The sequence below is a fragment of the Castanea sativa genome, chromosome 6 (assembly GCF_040712315.1).
Source record: "Castanea sativa cultivar Marrone di Chiusa Pesio chromosome 6, ASM4071231v1".
Lineage (NCBI taxonomy): Eukaryota > Viridiplantae > Streptophyta > Magnoliopsida > Fagales > Fagaceae > Castanea > Castanea sativa.
Window position 1 is genome coordinate 42,246,898 of NC_134018.1, and position 25,664 is coordinate 42,272,561.

At 37.0% G+C, this 25,664-nt stretch overlaps 3 protein-coding genes across 4 annotated transcripts; 1 reads left to right on the plus strand and 2 right to left on the minus strand.

Moving 5' to 3' along the window:
* Positions 1-599: 599 nt before the first annotated feature.
* On the minus strand, positions 600-4,769 carry LOC142641033 (signal peptidase complex subunit 2). Its single transcript, XM_075815387.1, has 5 exons — positions 4,451-4,769; positions 4,175-4,326; positions 3,971-4,052; positions 1,090-1,232; positions 600-948 (listed from the first exon to the last, which is right to left on the minus strand). Exons 1-5 carry the CDS (start codon positions 4,553-4,555, stop codon positions 852-854), a joined length of 579 nt encoding a protein of 192 aa, XP_075671502.1. The 5' UTR covers positions 4,556-4,769; the 3' UTR covers positions 600-851.
* Positions 4,770-5,921: 1,152 nt separating this feature from the next.
* LOC142641613 (peroxisomal nicotinamide adenine dinucleotide carrier) lies at positions 5,922-11,973 on the minus strand. Of its 2 annotated transcripts, none has more exons than XM_075816083.1 (11): positions 11,576-11,973; positions 11,351-11,428; positions 11,036-11,110; positions 9,962-10,092; positions 9,681-9,735; positions 8,772-8,888; positions 7,662-7,730; positions 7,488-7,595; positions 7,323-7,391; positions 6,668-6,722; positions 5,922-6,435 (listed from the first exon to the last, which is right to left on the minus strand). In XM_075816083.1, the coding sequence occupies exons 1-11, from the start codon at positions 11,654-11,656 to the stop codon at positions 6,245-6,247; spliced, it is 1,029 nt and encodes a 342-aa protein (XP_075672198.1). In that variant the 5' UTR covers positions 11,657-11,973; the 3' UTR covers positions 5,922-6,244. The 2 variants fall into 2 exon arrangements, with proteins under 2 accessions (XP_075672198.1, XP_075672199.1); XM_075816084.1 differs by having other exon boundaries at positions 11,592-11,722.
* Positions 11,974-20,116: 8,143 nt separating this feature from the next.
* LOC142640666 (uncharacterized) lies at positions 20,117-21,412 on the plus strand. Its single transcript, XM_075814854.1, has one exon. It carries the CDS (start codon positions 20,166-20,168, stop codon positions 21,228-21,230), a length of 1,065 nt encoding a protein of 354 aa, XP_075670969.1. The 5' UTR covers positions 20,117-20,165; the 3' UTR covers positions 21,231-21,412.
* Positions 21,413-25,664: the final 4,252 nt, after the last annotated feature.

Here is a 25,664-nt window from a genome sequence, read left to right on the forward strand (position 1 = left end):
AGCCTTATCTCTTCTAATAATAAAAAACTAAATAAATAAAAAATCCCTTTACCTAAAGGCAACAGAGGTTCCACCACACACGCCAAGTTATCAAATATAACATAACATTTAATAGTTGTGAGGAGATTCCTACTTTGGCTAAAGTGTTCACACATGTTACTTCTCAAAAGATATGCTCAATAGCTGAGTTGAGCAAGGTCCTCGAGAGGCCCCACAATTAGTTTCAAGGGATTTTATCACAAGTTTAAGGGAAAAGGTTTATGAGCAAATATGATATAAGTTCCGTATCTAGTTCCACACGGAAAAATAAAAATCCAAAGTTGTTGGGCTATTTGTGAGTTCATCCTTGCGGGCCCAAAGTTCAGCCATGGTACCAGAAGTTCTTCCCTGTTCAGTTTAACCCAAAGTGGGTTTGGTCCATTTGACATGGATCAGAGTTCTGGAAAACATCTAAAACTTACTATGCTTTCCCATCTCTCTAGCATTAGCCACACAACTAGGACCATCTAACTCATGCATCACATAGAGTTGGACTGTTGTGAAAACTCGTGTATCATCAGCAGAAGTGAGATAACTCTAAAAAGAAATTGAGAAAAATATTGGAGAAAAAACATATAGCAATTATTGCTAATTTCACTAGTTGAAACACATTGACTATAATGGAGTAAAATTGTCTAATGTCTCATAAAGCTGGAGATTATAATTCCATTTGCTTGGTTCTATGATGATCAATGCCAACGACCATTATATCAATGAGCAACCATCTATAGTCATGTCAAAATATAACTAGATTTCTTCTGCCAACCAGTGCCCTATCTATCAGACAAGGTCTGAAGTCTGAAGCTTTAAAATCACTTGCTCTTCTTAGGTTCTCTTGCATATTGATCTATCAATGCTTCGACATCTTTCCAGAACAGGCCCTCCACCAAAACTCCATCCTTTGTGAACCTATAACATCACAAGAGACTAGAAATATGAACAGGGTGTATACCAATGCACTTCAAACGTCCAAAAACAAAAAGGTCAATGTCAGTGTTTGTGTGTGTGTGTGTGTGTGAGAGAGAGAGAGAGAGAGAGAGAGAGAGAGACCATTGAGTAACACTTTTGGTAAATTGTACAGGTTCATTTGCAGAAACTGATTTAGGATCTGAACTTGCTATGATAAGTGTGTAAATATCAGAAAATCTGGGCAATTTGGAAGACACCACCAAGCCAGTGCTGGTAAAGGATCCCTGCACAGAGAAATTGCAACAACTAAGATGGGAAGCAGATGAAAATATGTCTGAAGTCAAGCATGACAAATTTAGAAGACATTGATGCATGATACAACCAAGCAATGTAAACAGATGGAGTCTTATTAGGTATTAAATTAGCAGAAATATCTTCTTTTCTCTAGCAGCCTGTTGATTTACTAAAGAAGCCAATATTTGGAGAAATTGCCTTTCTATTTGTTTCTACTTGGATAAAGCACAAGTTTCTAGCCTTAAGAAACATCTATTACCATTCCAAGACTTCTGAGCTTACAGGTGGCTTTAAAAGACCATGAAGGCTAGACCTCAAAAAGGGTGTTAAGTTTGCAATGGAAAGATCTAGAAAAATAAATAAACAGAGCTTAAATAACGAGTATCTTAAGTTGGCTTTACGACAAAGAAAATTTGTCACCCACCCCACCCTGTTTGGTAAGAAGAATTCCCTTTTTTTTTTCAAGGATTTTTTTTTTTAGGGGGGGGGGGGGGGGGGGGGGGCCTTACCCTACACCCTTTCTTGCAAGTAAGGAGGTGTTGTTTGAACTAGAGTTCATTGGCATAAACATAATTCAATTAGTAAAGAAAAATAACACATAAAAATCCTACAGAAAACAGCTATCCAAATGCCTTAAAGGATCCAAAATCTACAAAAAAGGAACTCTGCTAAATGGATTAGTACAAAGACCTCAATATAAACATCGATCTAAGAAAGACATGCATATTTTATCTTTTTGTTTGATAAGTAAGACATATAGCATATTTTATCTTTAGCAATACTAGTTCCTCATTTTAAAGATTCTTAAAACGAAGATTCTTGAGTACACATCCTATGCATGAAAGAAACCATTCTCCATTCTAATGAAATTTTAGTACTTAAAAAAAAAATCGTGTTATCTTCCTAATGCACCAAGTTGTCCTACAACTCTTTCTTCCAGCTTTTCATACTAACCACAGATCCCTCATGAACGTCGGGGATAAAGAATCCAACCAAGTCAAAGATAACTACCAGAAGGTCAAGATCCCTGGATAACAAGAAAGGAAGAAAGATAAGATGTTCTCACTCTTTGTTACATTCACTCATAGAACACGATCATAATTACCAAACCCTGGTAACCAAGCTAACCCCTCCAAACAAAGCCACCTCTGAATTCAGATACAGCATGAGTTCCCGGCAGTTCATTTTTCTACAGAAAATCTAACCTAACATCTCAACTACTAAGAAAAAAAGATTAAAGGATTAAGCTAAAGAATGAAGTTCTCTAGATGTCTCTCTCTCTCTCCAGGTCTTTTTTTTTTTGGATAAGTGCTTTTACTCTCTCCAGGTCATCATGCCTTCTCCAAACCAACTCATGCTAGTACATTGCCTTACAAAAGAAGATTACAAATGCTTCTAATCCACAACCACAGTGCATTCTATCCCTTGAACAAACTATGTAATCCTCAATAAGGGCTTCCATTGATAAAGAGAGAGGAAAACAGATGCTTTTGGCACAGACAGACAGAAGTAAATATAATAATTTTCATATCTAATCCCATGCCTTTACCTTAAAGCCACTATGAGATTAAGAAGCTACGAGTACAAGTGGATATGAATTATACAACTGATGCTTTAGTTTGAAGAATACAGTATATCATCTAGAAAACTAAACTCCAATGATTTAACAGTTATGCCTCCAGTTGACTATCTTGTGCAAGCAGTGTCAGTATCATCAAAATCAATTATGGAAGGAATGAGAATACTTTTTAACCCTATGTTTGGTTTGAGGAAAGAGAATGGAAGAGAAGAGAAAAAGAATAAGGGAGATGGAAAAAAATGTGGGCCCCAGTTATAGATTTTTTAACAAATTTAGCTCATTTTCTTTGCTCTCATGCTATCCAGACAGTGGAAAAAGTTTAATTTCTCTTCATTTCCCTCTTCCTCTCAAACCAAACATAGTGTAAGAGATACTAGATTGCCACTGAAAGACAACTTAGGAAAGAAGAATAATAGCATTACCTCATTGATGAGGGAAGTTCTTAACTAATCTAAGAAGCATAGAACACCACTAAACAAATTTTACAGGGAAAAAAAAAAAAAAAAAAAAGAAGACCCAAGGGACTGACATTACAGCTCAGTTGTTTTTAATTCATTCAAGAATTTTCAAAATAATCAACATCCACTTATCTCCATCCTAAGTTGCACTACTATTGGCAAAAAGAGCAAAATGGCTTATAAAGCAGATTGTGGACACTTTCCCCAAAGTCTCACATGTCAAAATTATGGTTAAATGATTATATATTAACCATTTCCTAACAGCTAAATCTTTCAGGACATTAGTTATTTATCGTAGTATAAGAGCAAGTGGTTCTAAGTTCGAACACTGCACCGTTTTCTAACAGCGTTTTGGGACAATCAACAACATATCATCTTAACAATGTATATGCTTACACAAAGATTTATAATATGTAAAGGCAATCATGATGCTAGTTAGTAAAATGTCCACGGATTCAGAAAGATTATGCTTTTCTTAACTTCCCTAGCTGAGATGACACTCCACAGAAGTATACATAAATACTCTTTGTGAATCCTTTAAAATTAAGTTACTAACATTTATCTCATCGCATATATATCGGGTTATCCAATTTTTTCTTTTCACAAACACATAATATGTCTAAAATCTAAATACAAACACGTTGCCTACAATTATAGCTCTAAGTTTCCATCTAGAAAAAAGAGAACTCACCGCAGGAGGATAGGTAAACAGAATCGCATTCTTCTCCTTCGTGTATATGATCAACTGCAACAACCCATTGAACACTACATACGTACCCATAGTCAAGGATCACAAACTTCAAAATTAACATCAATAATTGAAAATTAACATCAGAAAAATACATTTTCTGATCAGCCAAACAGAAATCAACAAAGGAAAAAAGAAGAAGGATATAATGCGATGCAAGCGATGAGAAAATCTCTGTTCTCAGGGAACTTCTTCTTGTAAAACTGAGCAACAAGAGCAATGACAATGATAATCGTTCCCATCACCAATCTTATATTGCTCATCCTCACGTCCTCCACATATCCACGACTCGTTACGATCTAAATTTTTTTTTTTTTTAAATCAAAATCAAAATCAAAATTGAAATCAAAATTACGAAAAGAATAAGAAGAAATTGATTTTGATTTTGATTATTCAAAGATCTATAATTTAGGGTTTAATTACCTCGGAGACAGACTCGTCGAGGATGTGCTTGATGGAGTGGTGGTCTAAGAGATTGGCCTTCTTAGGGTTTTTGGTGGCCACGGCGTCTGGTTTTTTGTCTGGCATTTTCTTTTGTTTCTTTGGGCTGAGAAAATTGCAGCGAAGGTAAAATGGGGGAGCTGAGACGACTGAGCGTGTGTGTGTGTGGATTCAATGTCGTCTTAATATATTTGAGCTGGTGTCATCTAATCGTACGCCAGGGTGCGTAATGCGCTGATTTTAAATATGGTAACGTTTACCGTATAATGTATTGAAGTCTATTGACTCTTTGAGTTATGGTGTGGGCTGTGGCCTAGGAGGTGACTTAAGAGGTAAAGCCGGGTGTAAAAATGAAAATACAAAACCAACAATGTATTTGTGTGTGTATATATATATATGTTTCTTTTTTTTTGGTATTTGATATGCAAAAGATGTAAATGAAAAAAAAAAATTGATTACTGGAAAATAAGTTCTATAAAGTGGAAAATATTTTCTAAAAAATTACTTGCTACAAAAAACACTTTCACAATGATAACTTCTCTGCTTCATAATTCACTCCACTCCTCTCTCTCTCTCTTCATATATTGTCCATTGACTGCCATTAATTACCGTTGGTTGATTTTATTTTAAATTTCCAAATAACCTTTTTCTACTCAAGCAAGTTACATTCACTATCTAGTTTCTGAATTTTGGGTATGTTTTTCAATTTAAGATTCCTAGATGATCAGAAGGAAAAAAAAAAAAAAAATCTTCCTTTGGGATTTGTTTTCTTGAATGAAATATTTTATTTATATAATTATTTAAAATCGTAAAAAAAAATATTAATGATTTATATGTAGGTCAAATAATAGAAAATGCTTTTGGGCTTATTTTTAGGGTGGCAAACCACACATAGGAAAGCAAGTCATTTTCTTCCTCTCTCTCTCTCTCTTTTAAGCAGTGACGTGTGTAGAGTTGGGTATTGAACTAATGTAAAACAATTCCAAATGGAAAATTGCACATAAGAAAAGTTGGTGTCTTTTAATCAACAGTTAGGTTGTTGGAAAGAAGTACTAGTTTTTATAGACCACAAAGAAAAGTGTTAGAACATAGAAATAATTATGGGTCGCCTCTTCTCCTCTAAAAAATGCTTTTGAAAAATTAAAAATCTAAACTTTTTTTTTTCATAAATAATTACATTATGCTACTAACCCCGCAGTTCGAATCTTTTTCTCCCTAGACCCCTAAACACTTTGTACGTAAGGAAATGCCAATTCAATGGTGAGACTTCTAGGTGCTAAAACAAAGACTTCTACCATCAAGCCATGGAATAAGAATTCCTACCATCAAGCCACACCCTATGTGGTAGAAGAGGTGGTTAACTGAGAGCTTAAATATGAGACATTACTTTGGGCAAACTTGTTTAAACAACAATTTTCAGTATTTAAACAACATTACATGTATTTCCACACACTTTTTCAATCTACATGTATTTTCACAAAACAACAACAATGTTACTAAAAATCTCTTACCAAACAGCACTAGGTGTTCTTGATTCCATTTCCATAATGACATATCCACAATGAAAGAAGGATATGTGTCGCATTAGGAAGTTTAAAGAATATAACAGGATTATAATCCTAATATAATATTTCCAATCATATATCCTTTTACATGATTTTATTTTGGCATACATGTTTTCTGGTGCTGTCTCACACTTTAAATAAACAATGATCTAAGTGACGCCCCACTGTGACTGTGAAAAGAAAAAGAAAAAATGTAGGGGAGGAATCAATATCATAGAGGCTTTGATTTGACTGCACTAGCATCCTTAGTAAGCAAGAACCGAGCACCCTTCACAAGTTCTTCCTTAACCATGAATAGAACAGCAGCAGCAAGAACGCTTTGCACGATTTTTGTACTCATCCCTTTGTAAAAGCCATAGAAGCCTTCATAACGGATCATCTTTAGAACTGCATCCAATGTTCCTGAATTGAAGAATAAAATACCCACAGAAATGAGAAATCGATCTCTTTAGCATAAATATGGTTCTGCCTAGAATTATCAACATTACCCTAACAAAGATTTTTCTAATATTTCAAGGACAACCCAATCAAATAGACTCAATCATGCTACAGAGTGCAGAGAAGACATACAACTATAGGAAATAATACTTTTAGAATGCATGGTTCAAGTAAAGATCATCAAAACAATTCAAACCTTTATAATGATGCCTTTTATCTCCTGTAGAAACCTGTTTCGCTTGAAGCCTCGACTGCATTTGCAAGAGTATTAACAAGATAAGTTACTAACAAATTGGTGCAAATTTAAATAGGTCAAAATAATACTTTGGTCTTTGAAAGCATCCTTCAATATATCTACTTAAAGGTTATTAGTTATTACAACCAAGGCAAGGACAAATATCAAGGTTCGCAATACCATTTCATATATTATTGGATGGCCAAATGCCTCGGTGTACTAGTTCTCTTTCCTGTTTTACAGACATAAGCTAAATCTCAGCCAGGACATCTGCTGAAATCCAATAGTTTTTCAAGATTTTCCTTTTTTTTCAGGACAGATATTTTTTGCCTGTTATTTACTGAGACAATTTTGTCTCAGCCCGCCACAAACACTTAGCTAAAATTTAAAAAACAGGGCATGAAATGATACCTGGGACTGGGAGGAACTAATATACCCACTTAAGCTTTCTTTATCAAAATTAGTCGAATTTAAGACATTTCAATCAGGTTCACAGAGTTTAACTTGGGAAAGCTTGGTCCAAAACAAGAATTTGTAAATTAATCGCAATTCATTCAACTTGTGACTTAAGTCTACACTGCTTCATAAGCTCATTTCAAGAAGCAGCTATGTATACCTTAACAACTAAAAGAGGATATGTCACAATGGTAGCTCCGAGTTTTGCCAAAGCACCAAGAAGAAATATCTACCAAAACCAGACATTTTATCAGTTCAAAAAGTAGCATTTGAGGGGGAAGGAAGCAATATAGATCTAAAATAGAAACCAATAGAATGGCCAAACCTCAACAGCAGTCACTCCATTGTTGCCCTTCCTATTCAATGCACGTCTTTTCTTCAGCTTCTTCAACATGGTTTCATACAGCATGAATTGAATGGAAGGATTGCTCACCTGCGATCAATAGCAGGAAGAATCAGTGATGCCCCTTGGCACGTGCAAGAGTCACTTCTCACGTACCATGAACAACGTCGGGAATACACCTTTCCAGAAACCCCAAACTCCAGCTTCGTCAAAGACCTCTTGAATCTGTTAATGTTCCTCGTTAGATTACAAAAAAGAAAGAGGCATTGAACCCCACATCATATGAATCATAAAACTTATGTCCATGAAGAAGTCAACAGCAAAAAATTATGCCTGTCATCCAAAATTTTATGCCTGTATAGATATAGATATATTGCAAGCTGTCCACAAGTCAGAAACCCAGCAAATGAAACAAAGAACATGAGCAGCACTTTAAAATGATCAAACCAATCCTTAATTTCTCTACTCCTAAGATACGCTACTAATGCACTACTTTTAATGCTCTGAGATCCAATTGATCAGTACTTGAACTTAAAGTTATATGTTTGTAAATTTCGGTGTAAGTCTCTCTTCAAGAAACTGATCAGACCATCAAGCAATTGGCTGACCACTCTAGATGTCAAATATCTTGGAACACAGTGATAATGTTAACAAATACAATGGATAAATAATTCCATACTTCCAATCACAAATATAAAAGGACAAATTTTTCCTCCAAGCTAGTTTGGATGAAAGTTCTTCCAAGTTTCAACCCAAGACACTGAGTGGTTCAAATGATCATCCACATGTTACATAAATCACACTTATTTAATAGTCATGCAACTTGTTTAAATTATAAATGAGTCATGTGATTAAAATACACGTGGATGGTCATTTAATTGCCACATAATCAGCTGAAGACCATGCCTCATGAAACGAAGGTCACTAGTTCGAATTCCACCTGCCCCCTCCCCTAGAGGCCAAAACAAATTTATTTATTAAAAAAAAATCAGTTGGAGGATATTCCTCCTACCTGGTTCAGAGAAAACTTTATCCAATGCATAAAATATCTTGAATATTATCATTTCACTATAGCAAATCCTCTACCAGCACAAAATATGATTCATTTAGGTGATATATGACTATGACAGAATCATGAATGTTTTCATGCATACTGTATAGAAGTTTGGAACCAATAGGAGAGGTTGTCTTATGAGCTGTAATGTCAACCATAAATGGGGAATATTCAAAACAAAAATAAAAATAAAAATTTATTATTGTACCTACCGCATGGTTAGTTCCATAGGGAGGAAGCTCACTTGCAGCAAGAATTGTTTCGTTTGGATCTACTGACAGCATCTGACTCTGATCAGGCTGAATCTTCTTTGAGGTTTTTGTATGCGTCTGCTGGGAAAAATTAGTTAAGTAATAAAATTAAAAAGACCAAAGTTGTAGACTAGCTCAGAGTTTTGGGGGAAGAGATTATGTTTCAGTTTGCTCAAATTAGTTCCAATCACGGAGAAGAGTGCGCTTGATGAAATTAGTTATTTAAATCAGAGAAAATACATATCATAAGATTTAAATTTTGAAACAAGAGTATGCCTTGTGACATTAGTAATCCAACCAAAAAATGATTATTAATTCATACGGAATTTTTAGAAATTTTGAAAGAATATAAAAACAAAAAATATATATAGGTTAATACTTAAAAACAGGAATTAAAGATATTTTTTTAGGCTATTATCCTGCAGTGCTTTTTTGCAATTAGACAAGGTTTAACCCGGGGGGGGGAGATTTATATCTACAGCTCAATGTTCCCTGCTAAATTCATGAGACTTTGCCCCATATGAGTTTCCAACCATCAGTACAACATAACATTATCCTAGGAAACAGAAACCATGATATAACCAACACTAGTAGACTTCTTATACTTACAAAGATATCAGGAATATTATTTCAATGGTCATGTGAAGTGCTATGAAGTTGGCATGGAAAAACTTAATCAGAAGTACTTCCGATACTATTTTCAAATGTAACTTTCTATAAAAGTAACAACAACAACAAACAAGGCTTAGACCTATAATTTTTGGGGTTGGCTACGAAAAAATATGAAGAATTCAAAATTTTGTTTCACTTTCATATTTTAATGCATTTAAAGAATAAAAAGTTTGAGGCTCATGTCACTTTGCTTTTTACCTGCATGCGTGTGACAACTACCCATATAGGGTTTGTCAAAAGCACATTCACACACCTACAAAAGGAAATTTCCAAGCAACTATTACACAGCAAATCACATGAATTCAAACAAATAATCGGAAGGGAGATGACAATACAACAACTATCATACAAAATCAAATTTGAGGCAACTAAGACTTGATTGCTATGCTTGTTTTTTTTGGGGGGGGGGGGGGGGGGATAGAACTCACAGGAAAACAAAGAACTGAAGATATTGGGAGTCTGTAAACTAAATCAATTACCCTGATAAAGCAGCCACCCAAAGTGATGCAAGCATTCCAACTGATCCATCCCCGACCCCTTTTTTCATACGTTCAAGTGAAGCAGCTTCAGCCTTGTTCCTGAATATTTGATAGAAATAATAATAAACACCCTGTACCATGAAAATTGTAAGTATATAAGAAGCCAGTACTCTAAAACCATTAAGTGCAGATTTATGGAATGCAGGTCAATATACAAAGTTAGAAACTCATTTTTGAGCCAAAAGGATCTAACATGTTCTGTATCATGTGGTACTAGAGAAGTTAAGATTGCCATGGAAGATGCAAGGGAAAAATAAAACATAATAAAATTATATGGGTAGTCTTCATAACAAATTTTCAATTGTATTAAGAAAAAATGGCAGTTAAATTTGTTATTCAAACTGCCCAAAATTATTAATACTAATTAGCTAAAATGAGCTCTCTCCGCTTTTAGATAGCCATTACTAGACAACGTAAAGTCCATGATATAAAGTTTGGAGGTCCACTAGACATATGGGCTATACAACTGTAGGTACTCATCTCCAATTCATTAAAATCTTAATGCCTGATGATAGTCGAATTTGAAACCAACTCTTTGGAAACAAATAGTACCAGCTAATTAAAACTAAAAAAACTAAGATGCAACACACTGGGGATTAACATTAAGCAACAATCTAATAACAAATTTATGATTGGTTATGGATAGCAATCTTTTAGGCCGACAGGCGACAAGACAAACTAAAAGCCAAGGGCAGTGTAGATAACATGTTACAGAAAATGATCGCAACACCGGCACATTTTCCACAGAGTCCATGGGACCACATTGATACCATATGCTTTGGAAATCACAAAATACACCTATCTATTCTATCCCCATCCTGCCCCAATACACATCCTAGTACTACTAACAAGTTCATGCCTAAAAAGCCCAATTACTTTCTAATATAACATAACCAACTCAATTTGCTAGGTTCCACAACCAAAAAAAAATATTACAGTTTTACAGTAGTAAAATCATGATGAAGCAGAGCAACCAAAGCTTAATTCAAAGAAAAAGCTAACAAGAAATCTCACCTGAGACGCGGCGGTGCCGACTAGAGATGGTGTTAACCCTCCATACAATCGTCCCCATCCCTCACGTTTTACCACCTACAAATTTCCCAAATTACAAGTAAAATTCAAACTAAACAAAATGAAACAATTAAAATTTAAATAAAATTGAAGGTACAGTTCTGTTTGGTTGCCAAGAAAGTAGGGAAAACGAAACCAAAGCCTATTTTCACTTTCACGGAAATCAAATCAAAACAATTTTCCAAAAGCAGCATAATTATATAATTATTTAAATAACCGCATAGAGAGAGAGAGAGAGAGAGAGAGAGAGAGAGAGACCTGGCACATTTCTTCAATTGTTCCGAGCTTCCTCTTCTCCTTCTTCAGATCACGCTCTGTTTGTTGACGAGTATTCACCTACAAGTCAATTCAAAACAACAAAAAGCTAAATTTATCAAAACTAAAACTACATGAAGGAGAAGAAGAAGAAGAAGAAGAAGAAAGTCAAGCTTTGAAAAACTGAAAAACGAAACGAGAAAATCGGAGAGATGTTGAATTTTGTACAGTTTGAAGAGGATACGTGATGAGCTGAGCAATGATCCCGCCTCCGGCTCCGGAGAGTCCATTGATCAAAGCGTCAGACATTTTTTTCTCGGGAAAATGTTTTGTTTGGGAAGTTATTTTCTCGGGAAAGATGAATTTTTAAGGCATTGAAAGAAAAAAAGATCAAATAAACAACAAAGTGAAAGAGAGAGAGTCTGAGGGACTATGTCAGATTTGGCTGTAGCGAAGTATTTAACACATTCTGAGGTCGTTCGCCATCAGAGTTCAAAGTCTCAAAGGCATGGGCTGCTTGTTGTTCCGTTCAAGAAAGCAAATGATCTTTGATTTGACTATTTTAGCCTTCATTGGATCTCCGCTTCAAACGTACTAAAAACATTTTTAGCAATGTGTGAGTTGGCAAGTATTTATTAGTTCCTACTTTCTAGCTAAATAAAAACTTGTCCGGTGGTATTTGTGATTTTTTTTTTAATGAAAATTTTTATAAATAATACAAAAATTTTCACACTCATATAGTAAACAATGTTCACAAATATATCTTATAAACCAAAAAGTAATAATTATTTGATTCTAGAAAATATATAGATAAATATTTTATTGTTAATAAGAAATTTGAGGTTCAATTTCGATCTATACAAAAAAACTTATTAGCGTCTTGATTTGATGATAAAGAGCACATTTATTAGAAGCAGATATTAAATGAACGTCATAGGTTGAAACTCTATAAAAAATTTATTTTCTCATGTTATCATTTTATTTTCTCATGTGTTGTGGATTTCATTTTCAATTGTGTTCTTAGGGTGTTCCTTAAGTTTAGGCAAAATGATGTCAAGAAAAATCTAGTCATCCTAACACATATGATGAGGTGGTTTTGATATGATGAAATTTTCCATATGAATTGTGTTTAGGATACTAGTGATTGTTATTGTGAGATACTGCAATTTAATAAGATAGTAATGCCATGTGTCATGCTCGAGGCCGAGGCGTCCAGTGTAGTTCCGAGGAGACCATACTCTCGGACAGTGAGGCCAGAGAGGCGAGCCATGGCCACGTCAATGGCACGTCACTAGAGGAGGCCACAATGTAGAGGAAGAATTTCAGCGAAGGGGTTAGCCCTGACGTGACTGGAGGGATGGTAGCTGCCACCACATTTAATGCACCCTACCAAACCTCCTGGCCGCATTTATGTGGAGAAGACCTCTGAATAGTGCTGTCTTGGTTGCCGCAACTTACAAAAGATTTGGGAGGGCGTCTGATGGGACAAGCATTCGAGTAGTGGCCTATATAATCAACAAATGGAGGGCTAAGATGAAAGAAAAGTGACTATATAATGTAAGAGATCCTCCAGGAAAGAGGTTCATCTGAGAATCTATAGAGAAAATACTGTAGCAACAAGTACTGAAATTGTAATCAAGCTCAAGAGATACATATACAAGGGTTATTCTCCTCGGACTTAGTCGAGGAAGAGTTATTTTGCATATAAACCTGTTTATCTTGGTTTTTCCTGTCATCTAGATCCACTATTGTTGTTGTCCAACTTATCAAAACCCAGTTTCCAACTCACTCTCTATAAATTCATTGTATCGAGCTTGTTGAGCCTTAATCCTATTACCTTTTAGGCTTAAGATCCAACTCGTGACCCTACAATTTGCTTAGTAAGTTTGTCGCCATGCCTTACTAACTTCTTGCTAGGTTATATTTTTCTTGTTTGATAGAGCATTCCTTTGTTGTTTTTGTCCAGGCCATCCAGGAGGTATTTATGGCCGAAGAGTGGGTGAAAGATGCCCAGAACGAGGTTAGGCTTGTGGACAACCTTCGCGCAGAGACCAGCAAGGCTTTGGGCACCATTAAGCAAAAGAACAAGGAGCTTACTACAAAGTTAACTACTGAGGAGATAGGGAGGAAAAGCGCTGAGGCTGGCCTAAAAAACGCTCAGACGCAAGCTGAGGAGCAGCGTTAAAAACTCAATTACACAGAGATAGAGCTGGCCATGGCCAAGCAGCAGGTGGTGGACCTGAAGGCAAAGTTGAAAAAGGCTAAGGAGGGCGCTCTAGAAAGTTGGCGAGGTAATGGGCATTCCCTCTCTAGAACTCCCTAATGGTGGAGTTCCATGGTATAGCTACCCCATCCAGCTCTAACTGAGGGTTCCATACCAGATTGAGAGGGTGAACCTCGACCACGTACCGATCCTCCTTACTCTTGGCCGAGGAAGCCCTTCCCTTGCCCTTGGCCGTCTTAGGCATCTTTAGAAGAACCCCCTCATCAAGAGGGACCAACTCCCATTCCTCGGCCACTTCCTTGTCCTTCTTCCTCTTCTTCAGATTGGCAGGCGCAAAGGGGTTAGCTGGAGAAGAAGGAGGAAGCTGAGACCCCGAGGCATCCTTGGGTGCCAAACCCTTGGCCCTACCCGCGAGGAGTCATGGAGACCCCTTTTTCCTTTCCAACAGCATTTCTTCTTCTTCTTTCGAACTGCTAGCTACACGCTCAACAATGAATTTAGATGCACGAATGCCCGAAGATCTGTCGAGCTCGTCTTCCGAATTCGAGACCTGAATCACAGGCTCTCCCTGCTCCTTCCTCTTTTACTTGAGCTGAAATTGTTCTATCTTCGCTTCAAGTGATAGGTGTGAAGAAGTTGTCTCTTCTCTCGGAACCACTTCTTCACGAGGAGAACGATGGGAGGGCAGCTTGACCCTCACAATACCTTCTCGGGCTAGGATTCCGAGCACCGAAATGTCAATCTAAGCCAACAGAGGATCACCTGCTTTGATCGCGTTGCCTACGTCCTGAAACTTATCAGACAGGGGTTTGAAGTCAAGGATAAGGTGGACAGCTCTCAGTTGTCTATCATCGCTCATGAACACCTCGGACCTCGGCATTTGGTTGAGATCTGGAACGTTGACAAAGTTGAGATTGGGAGCTATGTATCTTTTATCTACGAAAAAACCTGAGAAGCAAAACCACAATTAAAAAAACAAGTCATAAGTTAGAAGGAAACAAACTACAAAACTAATCCTCATGTTAAAGGACCTAAACCTAAGGTACCCCACCTAGTGCTCACTCTTGGGTTGGGTAGTGAAGACTGTCATGCCATTCACCCAAGACGATCAGAAAGTCATATTTCATGCCCTTGTTTGATTTGGGGAGACACGAGATAAGCTTAACGTCAGAAGACCTAGACTTAAGGTAATAGCTAGAATCTGCAAGCAGATGACACTTGTACATCCAGACAACGTCGTGCTAGGTGAGGCCTAATCTCATTTGCTCATTAAGAGCATCTATGCTACCTAGGACTCTAAACAAGTTGGGCGCACATTGATGAGGGCATATCATATGGACAATCAGGAAGTCCTTGGTTACCCTACCCATGGAAAGCCTCATTCCCTCTTTTATGAAGGCGATGATGAGAATAACGACCTCCTCCTCTTTTCTGAGGGTATGCCACCCACCTAGAGGGCAATACCGCAAGGAGACACCTCAGGGAATATGATACAGGGCCCTAAACCCCTCCATCGTTGCGAGGGTATCTACTAAGTGGGCAAACCTACCCATTTAAGCAGACTAAGGAGGATGAGAAGAAATTTTACGAAGAAATAAATAGAAAACAGAAAGCCGAGGATAAAAGAACCTAAGAATAAATGAACTTACGAAAGTAATGACAAGAGTTACTTCAGGAGCTTCTTGAAAGTTTAAAGGTTTGGAAAATGGGAGAAATGAATCCCCTAGGCACCTTATATGGGAGGTAGAATTGGGCGGGGTAAGGATCTTCATCTCACCGTAGGACGTGGGGGACAAGGTGCCGCCTGGAGTATTAAATGAGACGTTACGGACTCCAAAACGCCAGGAGCAGTTACAGGGCATGTGAAGTGACGCTCTCACGTGGGAAATTCAAAGAAGTGTGTGGAACAAATTACCCAAGGTCAAAACCCCATTTTTCTCCTCGGACAAGAGGGAAAGAATGGAGTTTTGAGGGGCTATTGTGGGATACAACAATTTAATAAGGTAGTAATGCCACATGTTATGCCCAAGGCCGAGGAGTCCAGTGCAGTTCTGAGGAGACCATACCCTTGGATAGTGAGGCCAGAGAGGCGAGCCATGGCCACGTCAATGGCACATCACTAGAGGAGACCACACTGTAGAGAAAGAACTTCAGAGAAAGGGTTAGCCTTGACATGATTGGAGGGATGGTAGCTGCCACCACATTTAATGCACCCCACCAAACCCCTGGCCGCATTTATGTGGAGAAGATTTGGAAGGGCGCAACTCACAAAAGATTTGGGAGGGCGTCTGATGGGATAAACACTAGAGTAGTGGCCTACATAATCAACAAATGAAGGGCCAAGATAAAAGAAAAGGGGCTATATAATGTAAGAGATCCTCCAGGATTGAGATTTATCTGAGAATTTGTAGAGAAAACATTGTAGCAACAAAAACTGAAATTGTAATCGAGCTCAAGAGAGACATATACAAGGGCTATTCTCCTTGGACTTAGTCGAGGAAGAGTTATTTTGCATATAAACCTATTTATCTTGGTTTTTCCTGTCATATGGATTCATTATAATTGTTGTCCAACTTATCAAAGCCCAATTTCCAATCCACTCTCTATAAATTCATTGTGTCGGCCTCATTGGGCCTTAATCCTATTACCTTTTAGGTTTAGAATCCAACTCGTGACCCTACTGTTATAATAACTAAAGAAAATTAAAAACTTTTATTCAATAGTTCTAAAAGAAATGGAATGTTTGAATTCTAAGCGTTTATAATTATAAGGGCAAATTACAACTTATTCACTTGTGATTTGGACAAAATTTAAGTTGCCTACTTGTGATTTGAAATTTGATACTTTACCCACTTAAGGTTATCTTAGTTAGAGTTTTGTAATCCATATCTGTTAAAAACATGGCTAAATATGTAGTTTTGCTCCACTTTTATGTCCCCTCCTCTAAAATCACAAAAAAAAAACATAAAAATATAAGATCAAATGAGATAAAAAAGAATCCAATGGAACATTTACATCTTGTGATTTTATACTACATGTAGGTAACTTAAATTTCAGTCAAACTTCAAGTGGGTAAGGTGTCAAATTTCAAATTATCGGTAGGCAACTTAAATTTCGGCCAAACCACAAGTAGGTAAGTTGTAATTTGCCCTAATTATAATACTCTTGGTAGAAGCAATAACATATATGTAAAGGTACATATAAAATAAAATATTGTATGCGTGTAAATGCTAATTATAAAAAGAGAAATGATATGTCCACAACATTTTTACAACAAATCCTAAGTGTTAGGTTCAAATTTGAACCAATAACAACTAACCACCTATGATTTGTTGTAAAAATGTTGTGGACGTAGCACCTCTCTTATAAAAATGTTACTATAAAGAAAGAAGTTATTACTCCTATATATATATGTGTGTGTGTTTCTCAAAAAAAAGAAAAAAAGAAAAGAAAAGAAAGAAGTTATTAACTCATGATTATTACCAATGACGAATTTTGTTGTTAAAATCTGTCATGTCCTTATCGAGACAACTTTTTTTTTTTTTTTTGAGAAAGTTATCAAGACAAATCTCTCTTAATGATAATGGAAGATTTGGCTTTCAATGAAATTATATCTTACTATATATATATCACAATCCAATCCGATTGCAATTCAAATATTCAATGGCCTGTTATAAAAAAAAAAAAAAAAAAAAAAAAAAATATATATATATATATATATATATATATATATATATATATATATATATATATATATATAGTCAATGCCCTATTATGTAGAAGCTTGTAAATTCTTACTATCTTTGATTTGATTTAACAAATTTACCTCAAACTTATTACCATTTCTTAAAAGGCATAATTTGAAATTTTTTTAAAAAAAAGCTTCCTATTTCAAAATTTGAAAATATCCCCTCCCAACCATCATAAAAAAAAAAGGTTTTCTAACAAAGAGATAAAGAACAAAAAATCTCTTAGAAGTATGATTTTTATTTAAGTATAAAGAGAAATTGTTTTATAAATTAGTTAAATAGGATTAAGACAATGTGCAATAGTTAGTAGAAATATAATATAGCTATCACATGTGTTTCTAGGAAAATTATAGAAATATAATATTCAGTAGCGGAGTCAGGATTTGAGTTGAGGGAGGGCAAATTTTATACATGATACACGCATTTATGCACATTATGTGAATATATAATATTTGAGACCAATTTGAAAAATTAAAAACTATTCATTTAAATACTAAGTGATATTTAATGTAATTATACAAAAAAAAAACTCTTCAAAAAAATGCTTATTCATAATATTGTATTTATCTATTGAGATATTTCTTACATGAATGATCTATTTTTAATTTTTTTTAGAGCCAAAATTCAAGTTATGAATGAAACTATTATTAGTTAGATAAATACTAAGTGTAATATATGTGAATTTATATTATTTTGGTTAATGTGGACCTATAAAAGGTTCAAATTATAATATGATAGGGACAAACTAAAAAATTCAGTACAAAACATGTTAGTAGAGGACTTAAGGTTCCTCAATGGTTCGTTTAGAAGTTGCGCTCTGTTACAAGACTAAAGAAACAAAGTGACATTTAATAAACCCAAAAACAAAAAGTAGATTAGAGATATTTAATAAGTATTAGCTATAATAACTAAGGGTATTTTTTGGGAGGGCCAGGGGGGCAACTGCCCCCCTTCGACCCCCTAGCTCCACCCTTGATAATATTGGAAGGTGATGCTCTAAATGTTATTGAGCTCTTCAATAACTTAGAATTTATATCTCACTAGAATATCAAGTCCATATATGATAATATTTTGTATTTAGCTAAATCTTTTGCAAATGTTTCTTTTTCTCATGTAAATAGAAAGGAGAATGTCCATGTTCATCTCCTTGCACAATGAGTTGATTTAGTTTCTTGGTCTAGCTAGTTGCTTCGGTTGTGAATTCTCCTTGCTCTAAGAGCATTCGCACTTGGCCTAGCAAATGCCAAATGTAAGGAAAATCTGGCATTTCAGGCCCAAAGGAGCTCAGCATCCGGACTTTCAAATGGGAACAATTGTAAAATTTTTTACAATGTTGCTACAGTGCCATTCTACACGTAGAATGGCACTGTAGCACTATTGTATACATTTTTTAATCACTTTTATTCTCTCTCTCCTCTGTCTTCTTTTTCTCTAGGGCTGAGACGTCTTCTTTTTTTCTTTCTCAACTCTCTCTTTCTGTTTTCTCATTTACCATCTTTCACTCTCTGACTCACTGTTGGTCGAAGCAAGGTCCGACGAAGGCTTGGCGGTGATAGCGTTTCTCACAGCGGTGATGGCGTTTTTCTGGGTATTTTCGACGGCCTAGGTTTCAAATCAGCGGCGTGGGTTTCTGATCGGTGGCTTGGGTTTGCTGATTGATGGCTTGGGTTTGCTAATTGGTGGCTAGGGGTTGTTGATCGGTGGCTTGTGGAGATCGGCGAGTCGGCATGGTGGGTTTGAAGTGATTTCCTCGATCGTGGGTTTGAAGTGTCTTTTTCTCTTGGTGTGTTTCTGGCAATTTTTTGTGTTTCTTGGCAATTTTTTGGCAATTTCCTTGATCGGTGATGGTGGTTTTTGACAATTTTTTGTGTTTCTTTTCCTCTTGGTGGTTGTTTCTTGTGGTTGTTGGTGGTGAGTTTGGTTGTGGTGGTGGTTTGTTGGGGTTCAGCGGTAGTGGCAAGTCCGATCACTTTAAAGATCGACATGGATTGCTGATGGTGGGTTTTTCTTCAAATTTTTGTTTTGAGATTGTTGTTGTGATTTGCTGGGGTGGCTGGTGATGTAGCAGTGATTTGGGTCCATGTTGTGGGTGATTGTTGCTGGGCAGAGGACTGGGTAAGTGATTGGTGTTGGGTGTAGGAGGTGGCTGTGGTACTGATCTGGGTTTGTTCGCGGTGGAGAGAGAGAGAGAGAGAGAGGAAGAAAGACAAATTAGATAGAGGAGATTATTTTTTTGGATAATATATTTTATTGTGTAGATATATTATTTTAATGTATTGTATAAGAAAATAAAAGTGTGTTGAAAAATGGTATGATATAAATGATAAAGTGGGTTTTAAGATGGTAAAATATAATTTTCAGTAAATTCTAAATGTGAATGCTCTAGATAGAGATGGTTCTAGGCCTAAAACCTTTTTGTATTTTCCCCGTTGAGCAATAAAGTAATTATTTTTATTTTTTTTGCTAGGTAATTATAGGGGATAGAACCCCCGAGCTCAAGGTTACAATGGAATCAGGTACCACTAGGCTACAAGGCCCGGTGGTCAATAAAATAGTTATTTAGCTACAAAAGATGCAATAGTTAGTATATTGCTAACTATTGCATGAAAGGAATGAAGGGCAATTGGTTTTATTTTTTAATAGAAACAAGTGGCAATTGGTTATGCAACTGGCAATTTTTTGTTGTTTAGTTGAAAAAAAAATGTTATGCACTGGATTTTAGACTATGGTCAAATATAAGGATTAAACATTAAACATTATTTTTTTGGGTAATGACACAAACTTGGGACATATGTTTACCAAAAAAAAAAAAAAACAAAAGCTTGGGACATATGGACTGTAGGATATGCAAAGCAATGAAGGCCAAGATCGTCATATGACACAGCCAACTACTCCCCTTTATTACTCCAGAGGACCGATAATCAGAACATTGATATCTCACCCTCTTTTATATCTTCTTCATAAATATCTATTACCCACACGGCGCAAGTTAGCACCGCTTTTTATCCCAAAAATGGCTTCGTCTCGCCCATCGCCGCCCAAGCTTCTAGACCTGGAGCTCACAATCGTCTCCGCCAAGCACCTGAAGAACGTCAACTGGAAGAACGGCGATCTCAAGCCGTACGCCGTGTTCTGGATCGACCCGGACCGCCGCCTCGCCACCAAATCTGACGAGTCCGGGTCGACCCGACCCGTCTGGAACGAGCGGTTCACGCTCCCCCTCACGCTCCCGCTCCACGAGTCGTTCCTCACCCTCGAGATCTTCCACTCCAAGCCCTCCGAGACCCCCAAGCCCTTGGTCGGCACTCTCCGCATTTCGCTCGGCGACATCGACAACAGCGACGACCCGACCCGGATCCGAACGTTCGTCCTCACGCGCCCTTCGGGTCGTCCACAGGGGAAGATCCGGGTAAAGCTCTCGCTCCGCGAACGGCCATTACCGCCTCCGCCGGATTACCATATTGCCCCTCCGCCAAGCTATTATTACCCCTGTGCCCCTCCCCCTACGCGCGACTACAGAGGATACTCTCCCCCGCCGTACACGTCATCGCTCCCAACTCAGTATCCCGACGCTTATTCAGGTTACTATTCTGGGTATTATTCCAGTGCTCCGCCACCGCCTCTACCTCCCAGGCCTTTCTTCGATCGGCCAGTGAATTACGGGCCTGGCGGGCCCAGTGGGCCATCTGCCCCAGTGGATTACTCGCCCTATGATCAAAAGCCCAAATCTTCCAAATTCGGGTTGGGGACGGGATTGGCTGTGGGCGCGGTGGCTGGAGCGCTCGGTGGGCTCGCTTTGGAAGAGGGAATGAAGTACGAAGAGGAGAAGATCGCTGACAGGGTTGAGAATGACATGGCTGCTCGCGACGATTACAGCGATTACAGAAGTGACTATCGTGCCGATTATTGAATGACCTTAATCGGTGAGAGGCTAAAATAAGTTGAATTCCGGTTTGTGATTTCGCGGTATATATATGTATATATATGTGATGTTGAATTTGCTCTCTAGTTCAACTACTTTTTTTTTTTATTGCTGGATTGAGTATTTGAATTTTCGTCTAGTAAATAAATGATGATGGATCTTCTATTTTATTGTGGTTACCAATTTGTTAATGCTAGAAGCACTGGATTGACAAGAAGGATTAGGATATTGTGTTAGAATATTGTGTGTGATCAAGTTAAGCTCAAGCTGATAAGTTCGAATCCCGCCTAACTTGGTCATAGGTTTCAAATTCTATTATGTTTATTCAAAAATTAAAAATTAAAGATATGCTTTGTTACTGATGTTACTATGTTTGATTTTAGAACATAAAAATGACAATGAGGCTCTATTGCCATCGGTTGGCCGATGGCATTACTTTTATATGAAGCTGGGAAATTGACATTGGCAGTGGGATCACTTTCATCGAACTCGTTTATTCTCTCCTAGCATTTGTTTTATTTTCCTTCAAAAAATGAGAACAGAAGTTGGCATTATTGGATTAGTGTTTTGACAGGGAACAAGAAGAGTGGAAATCGTGATGGTTAAAAATATTATTGTGTTCTGGAGTCTACTACTCTGATTCCTTTTTTTGAGTTGAAGACTGAACAAGAACATGGAAGACATGTCTTCCGCGGATTTGTGTGGAATTTAAACCTGGGTGGGTGATGACTTTGAGTTCCACTTAGGTAGAATGATTTTTCAAGTAACTGGATAATGAGTCCATGAGGAAAGGAATGGCTATGTTCGTTGAGCCACCATGGTTCAATATCTGAACTAAGTAGTGCTATAGATGCATTAAAGCTAGAGAGCATGGACATTTCATTTGGGGTGCCGTACCTGTGTCATACCGGTGTTGTACCCTCTGTGTTATGTTCGAATTTTCAAAAATTGCTTGTGTCATTGTATAGTCTCCATGTCCGTGCTTCCTAGCTTTAAAGCTTCCTGAAGGTCTCCTCTTTTCTGTTTTATGTGCTTTGCTGATGGGTTTTGCACCTATATTTATTTGGTTAACTTTTTTTGTCTTCATCAGTAAGTTAGAAGGGTGATTTTCTATATAAAATAATAGGTTAATTAGTGCCTTTGCACATGCCAGATCATGAGTCTTTGAAACAAAAGTATGAAAGTGACTCTTTACTTGTATATTGGACTGCTAATTCATCTAAATCCTGCAATTAATAATTAGATTTAGTTTACTAGATTGTCATGTTAGGTTGGGTGGTCTATATATATATGTATTGCGCATTCCACCTCCACCAAATGCGGCATTGGTAATTTACTTGTCAAAAAAAAAAGTGGCGTTGGTAATTTCTTGATCCATAGCTATACCTTCTGCTGTGCAACTTTGCAGCAGGTAGTTTGGACTTTCTGTGTTTATGGGTTTTGAAGTAGTGGCAATGCTCAAGAAATGAAGCGACGTTTATATTTATTGTGCTACTGTGGAATTGACACCCAGGAACTAAAATTGCAATAGCACCTGAAATTTGTTCATGCATATGATATCCTAACTACAGTTTTGCTGTATCTTGGCCCCTTCCCCCCTTCTCTTTTCTTTCTAGTCCCTCTCTATTCTCAGCCTATCTGTATTCCTGTTCTGCTGATATGTCCAAAATCTTTAATGTAGTTTAGTGATGTTGGTCTGGGCCACTGCCAAATTTGCTTAAAAGCAATACAAGATGGAAATGGAGGCAAAGGTTGTGTAGAGTTCAAGAAAGGGTTTTGTCTACATGTATCGCTGGGTCTAGATACTTAAAATGTTTTATTTTACCAAATGGATCCTGTATTATGTCTTACAAGGATAGGAAGATTGTTGATATTAGTGTCAGGCTATGAATAATGGAATGTATTTATCTGGCCGACTGGTATGAATAATGGAATCCTGAGGGAAAGCTTGAAATATAATGGGATTTCAAGTCAGGGCAGAAGGGGTACTGTTAGGCATGTGGATGATGAAAATTGAGCTCTAGAATTAATGGGCTGGAGTTAATTTTGATGTTGGGGGCAGTAGTCTTTCTGAATTGGAAAATTTCCTAGGTATCAACAACTTTGTAAAAGAGTTTAAATGGATTATAATGCTCTGTAATTTAATTGTGGATGTTGATGAAAATGGAGCTCTAGAATTAATGGACTGGTTTAGTTTTTGATGTTGGTGTCGATTGGGTGTGTGAATTGGAAAATTTCTTAGCTATCAACAACTTTATAATTTTTTTCTATAGGATTATACTGCTCAGTAATTTAATTATTATGGATGTGAGGGCACGGGCTTCTGAAAGCTGGTGATGACAACTCAGCTATTCATAATTGAGTTGATTCAGCCCAAGGTCAGATGACTCAGATCACACCCTATAGACAATTATTTAAGTTCGTTCTTTGCTGAAAGTTGATAAAAGTACTTGCAATTGTACCTTGAAAAAACAGGGGGAGGCTTTAAAAAAGCTTAAAGTTAAATGGAAAAAAAAGCTAATCCAAAGGGTTGTAAATTTGACTCATGATTCCTATGGCCGGCTCCATCATAAACCCAGTTCCACATACTGTTTGATCTTTATTTTAGTTTTGAGGTATAATTAGCATATAAAGTTGTAGATTTTGGCCAGTGTTTGACCTGAATTCCCTCTGCCAGTGATACTGATTGTTGTAAGCACTACCAGCTTGTTTTAATGGAGGGAACCTATCTGAATATTTTTAATGAGGAGGGGTTTGGAGGGGGTATCTTATCCCTCCAATTCCAAATCTCTCTTTTTAAGTTATTTGAAATTGTAAGTAATTTGGTGGGGAGGGTTCCACATATATTATAACATTACATATTATCAAATTTGTGCTTATGATCTCAATTTATATCAATTTAAAAAAAAAAAAAAATACTGCATAATTTTTTTTTCTTAAAAAAAACTGCATAATTTTTTTTCTTTAAAATTTGCAAATAAAGGTTATAATTGTTGGTTTATAGGATGTCTCCCCTCCTACTAATGGAAATAGAGGGCAATGTCAATATGAAAATGAAAAAATTAATTTTGAAACTTGTAGGATTAAAATGAGAATAACCCTAAACTTGAAGGGCCAAAATGTACTTTAGTGTAAACTTTGTACAAGTTTGGTTGGGCTGGACTGCCCGGTGCCTAGCTTAGTCCAGTTAGATACTTAAAAACCTATCCCCTATAAATGCACTACAGTCTACAGTCTTGTAGTATTTTTAATTTATTTTATGGGAGTCAATAGTCATGTATTGATAGTGCATATATATATCGATCTTTGAGCTCAGCCCATCAGCATAGCACTTCCTTGGGCCTGTGTGCTGTAGGTGGATTCCTCCATTCCATGGATGATGCCATGCGACTGTCCACAAGAGAGAGAGAGACTAAATATTAATAGCACATGGAAATTTTTTGTAAATATATAAAAGACGAGGTAGCCTAAATTTATACCTACCTTGTCCTGGGGTATAAAGAAAAATTCTTGCACCACCACCTCTACGGAGTGAAGAAAAATTGTTATACCTGCCTTAAATGCTCAAATTGAACTAAAATGAAATTGTTACAATTTTGTTCAAATTAACATATTTTAGATTTTGTGGACAAATTTGCCATTACAAATTTGTATTTATTTATTTTGTTGAATAACTTTCTGTGAGGACCCGAGGACCTGAGAACCCGAAGACCCGAAGACCCGAAGAAAGGAAGGTCAACATTTAGAATGAAAGATGAGGTCTCTCCAGGTGTGCCCGAAGATGAGGTGGCGTGGACGATAACTAAATAAGGGGCATGTTACAAATATCTGGTTGTAATAGGCTGATTTGGAAGGTTGCAAAGTTGCATTAAATGCTGGGCAACAACCATTCTGGCCGCATTAATTAGCAAGCATCTCCTCTATCCGTCGCATTAATGTGGACATGACCTGAACAGTACAGGGATGCAAAGTGGAATCTTGTTCCATTGCCGACGGACAAGTGTCACGGGAAAAGGACCGCAGATTGCAAGGTGTAAGGCTACGATGAAAGCAAAGAATAGTATAAATAGGAATCAAGAGATTACGAGGGGGAGGCTTTTTGTTGTTGAACCCTCTCTACCAAATGTATTGTATGAGGACTCTTAAGTGAATAGAGCAATAATAACGTTTCGAAGATTGATTTTATGAGCTTTTGGTCCTTACAATTGGCGCCGTCTGTGGGAACAACAACAGCGTAGCATATTCCATTTAGAAGTATATGGCGGAGGTGTATTTGGAAGGGGAAGAATCAGTAAGCTCACGAGGGGGGGACGTAGCTGCTAGTCTCCAACGTGATAAAGGGAAAGGACATACTTCGGGGGTGGTGAAGGCATATGATGGCGATCATAGGGCTGAGCAACGATCGTTAACTGAGGGGCATAT

Coding starts and splice junctions, on each gene's coding strand:
- LOC142641613 (XM_075816083.1), bottom strand. CDS start 11,656: ATGTCTGACGCTTTGATCAATGGACTCTCCGGAGCCGGAGGCGGGATC. Junction 11,429..11,575: donor TCACGTATCCTCTTCAAACT/GTACAAAATTCA, acceptor ATTGACTTGTAG/GTGAATACTCGTCAACAAAC. Junction 8,889..9,680: donor TAGTTGTCACACGCATGCAG/GTAAAAAGCAAA, acceptor TTTTCCCAGCAG/ACGCATACAAAAACCTCAAA.
- LOC142640666 (XM_075814854.1), top strand. CDS start 20,166: ATGCAAAGCAATGAAGGCCAAGATCGTCATATGACACAGCCAACTACT.
- LOC142641033 (XM_075815387.1), bottom strand. CDS start 4,555: ATGCCAGACAAAAAACCAGACGCCGTGGCCACCAAAAACCCTAAGAAG. Junction 4,327..4,450: donor TCGACGAGTCTGTCTCCGAG/GTAATTAAACCC, acceptor AAAAAAATTTAG/ATCGTAACGAGTCGTGGATA. Junction 1,233..3,970: donor TGTTTACCTATCCTCCTGCG/GTGAGTTCTCTT, acceptor TTCTCTGTGCAG/GGATCCTTTACCAGCACTGG.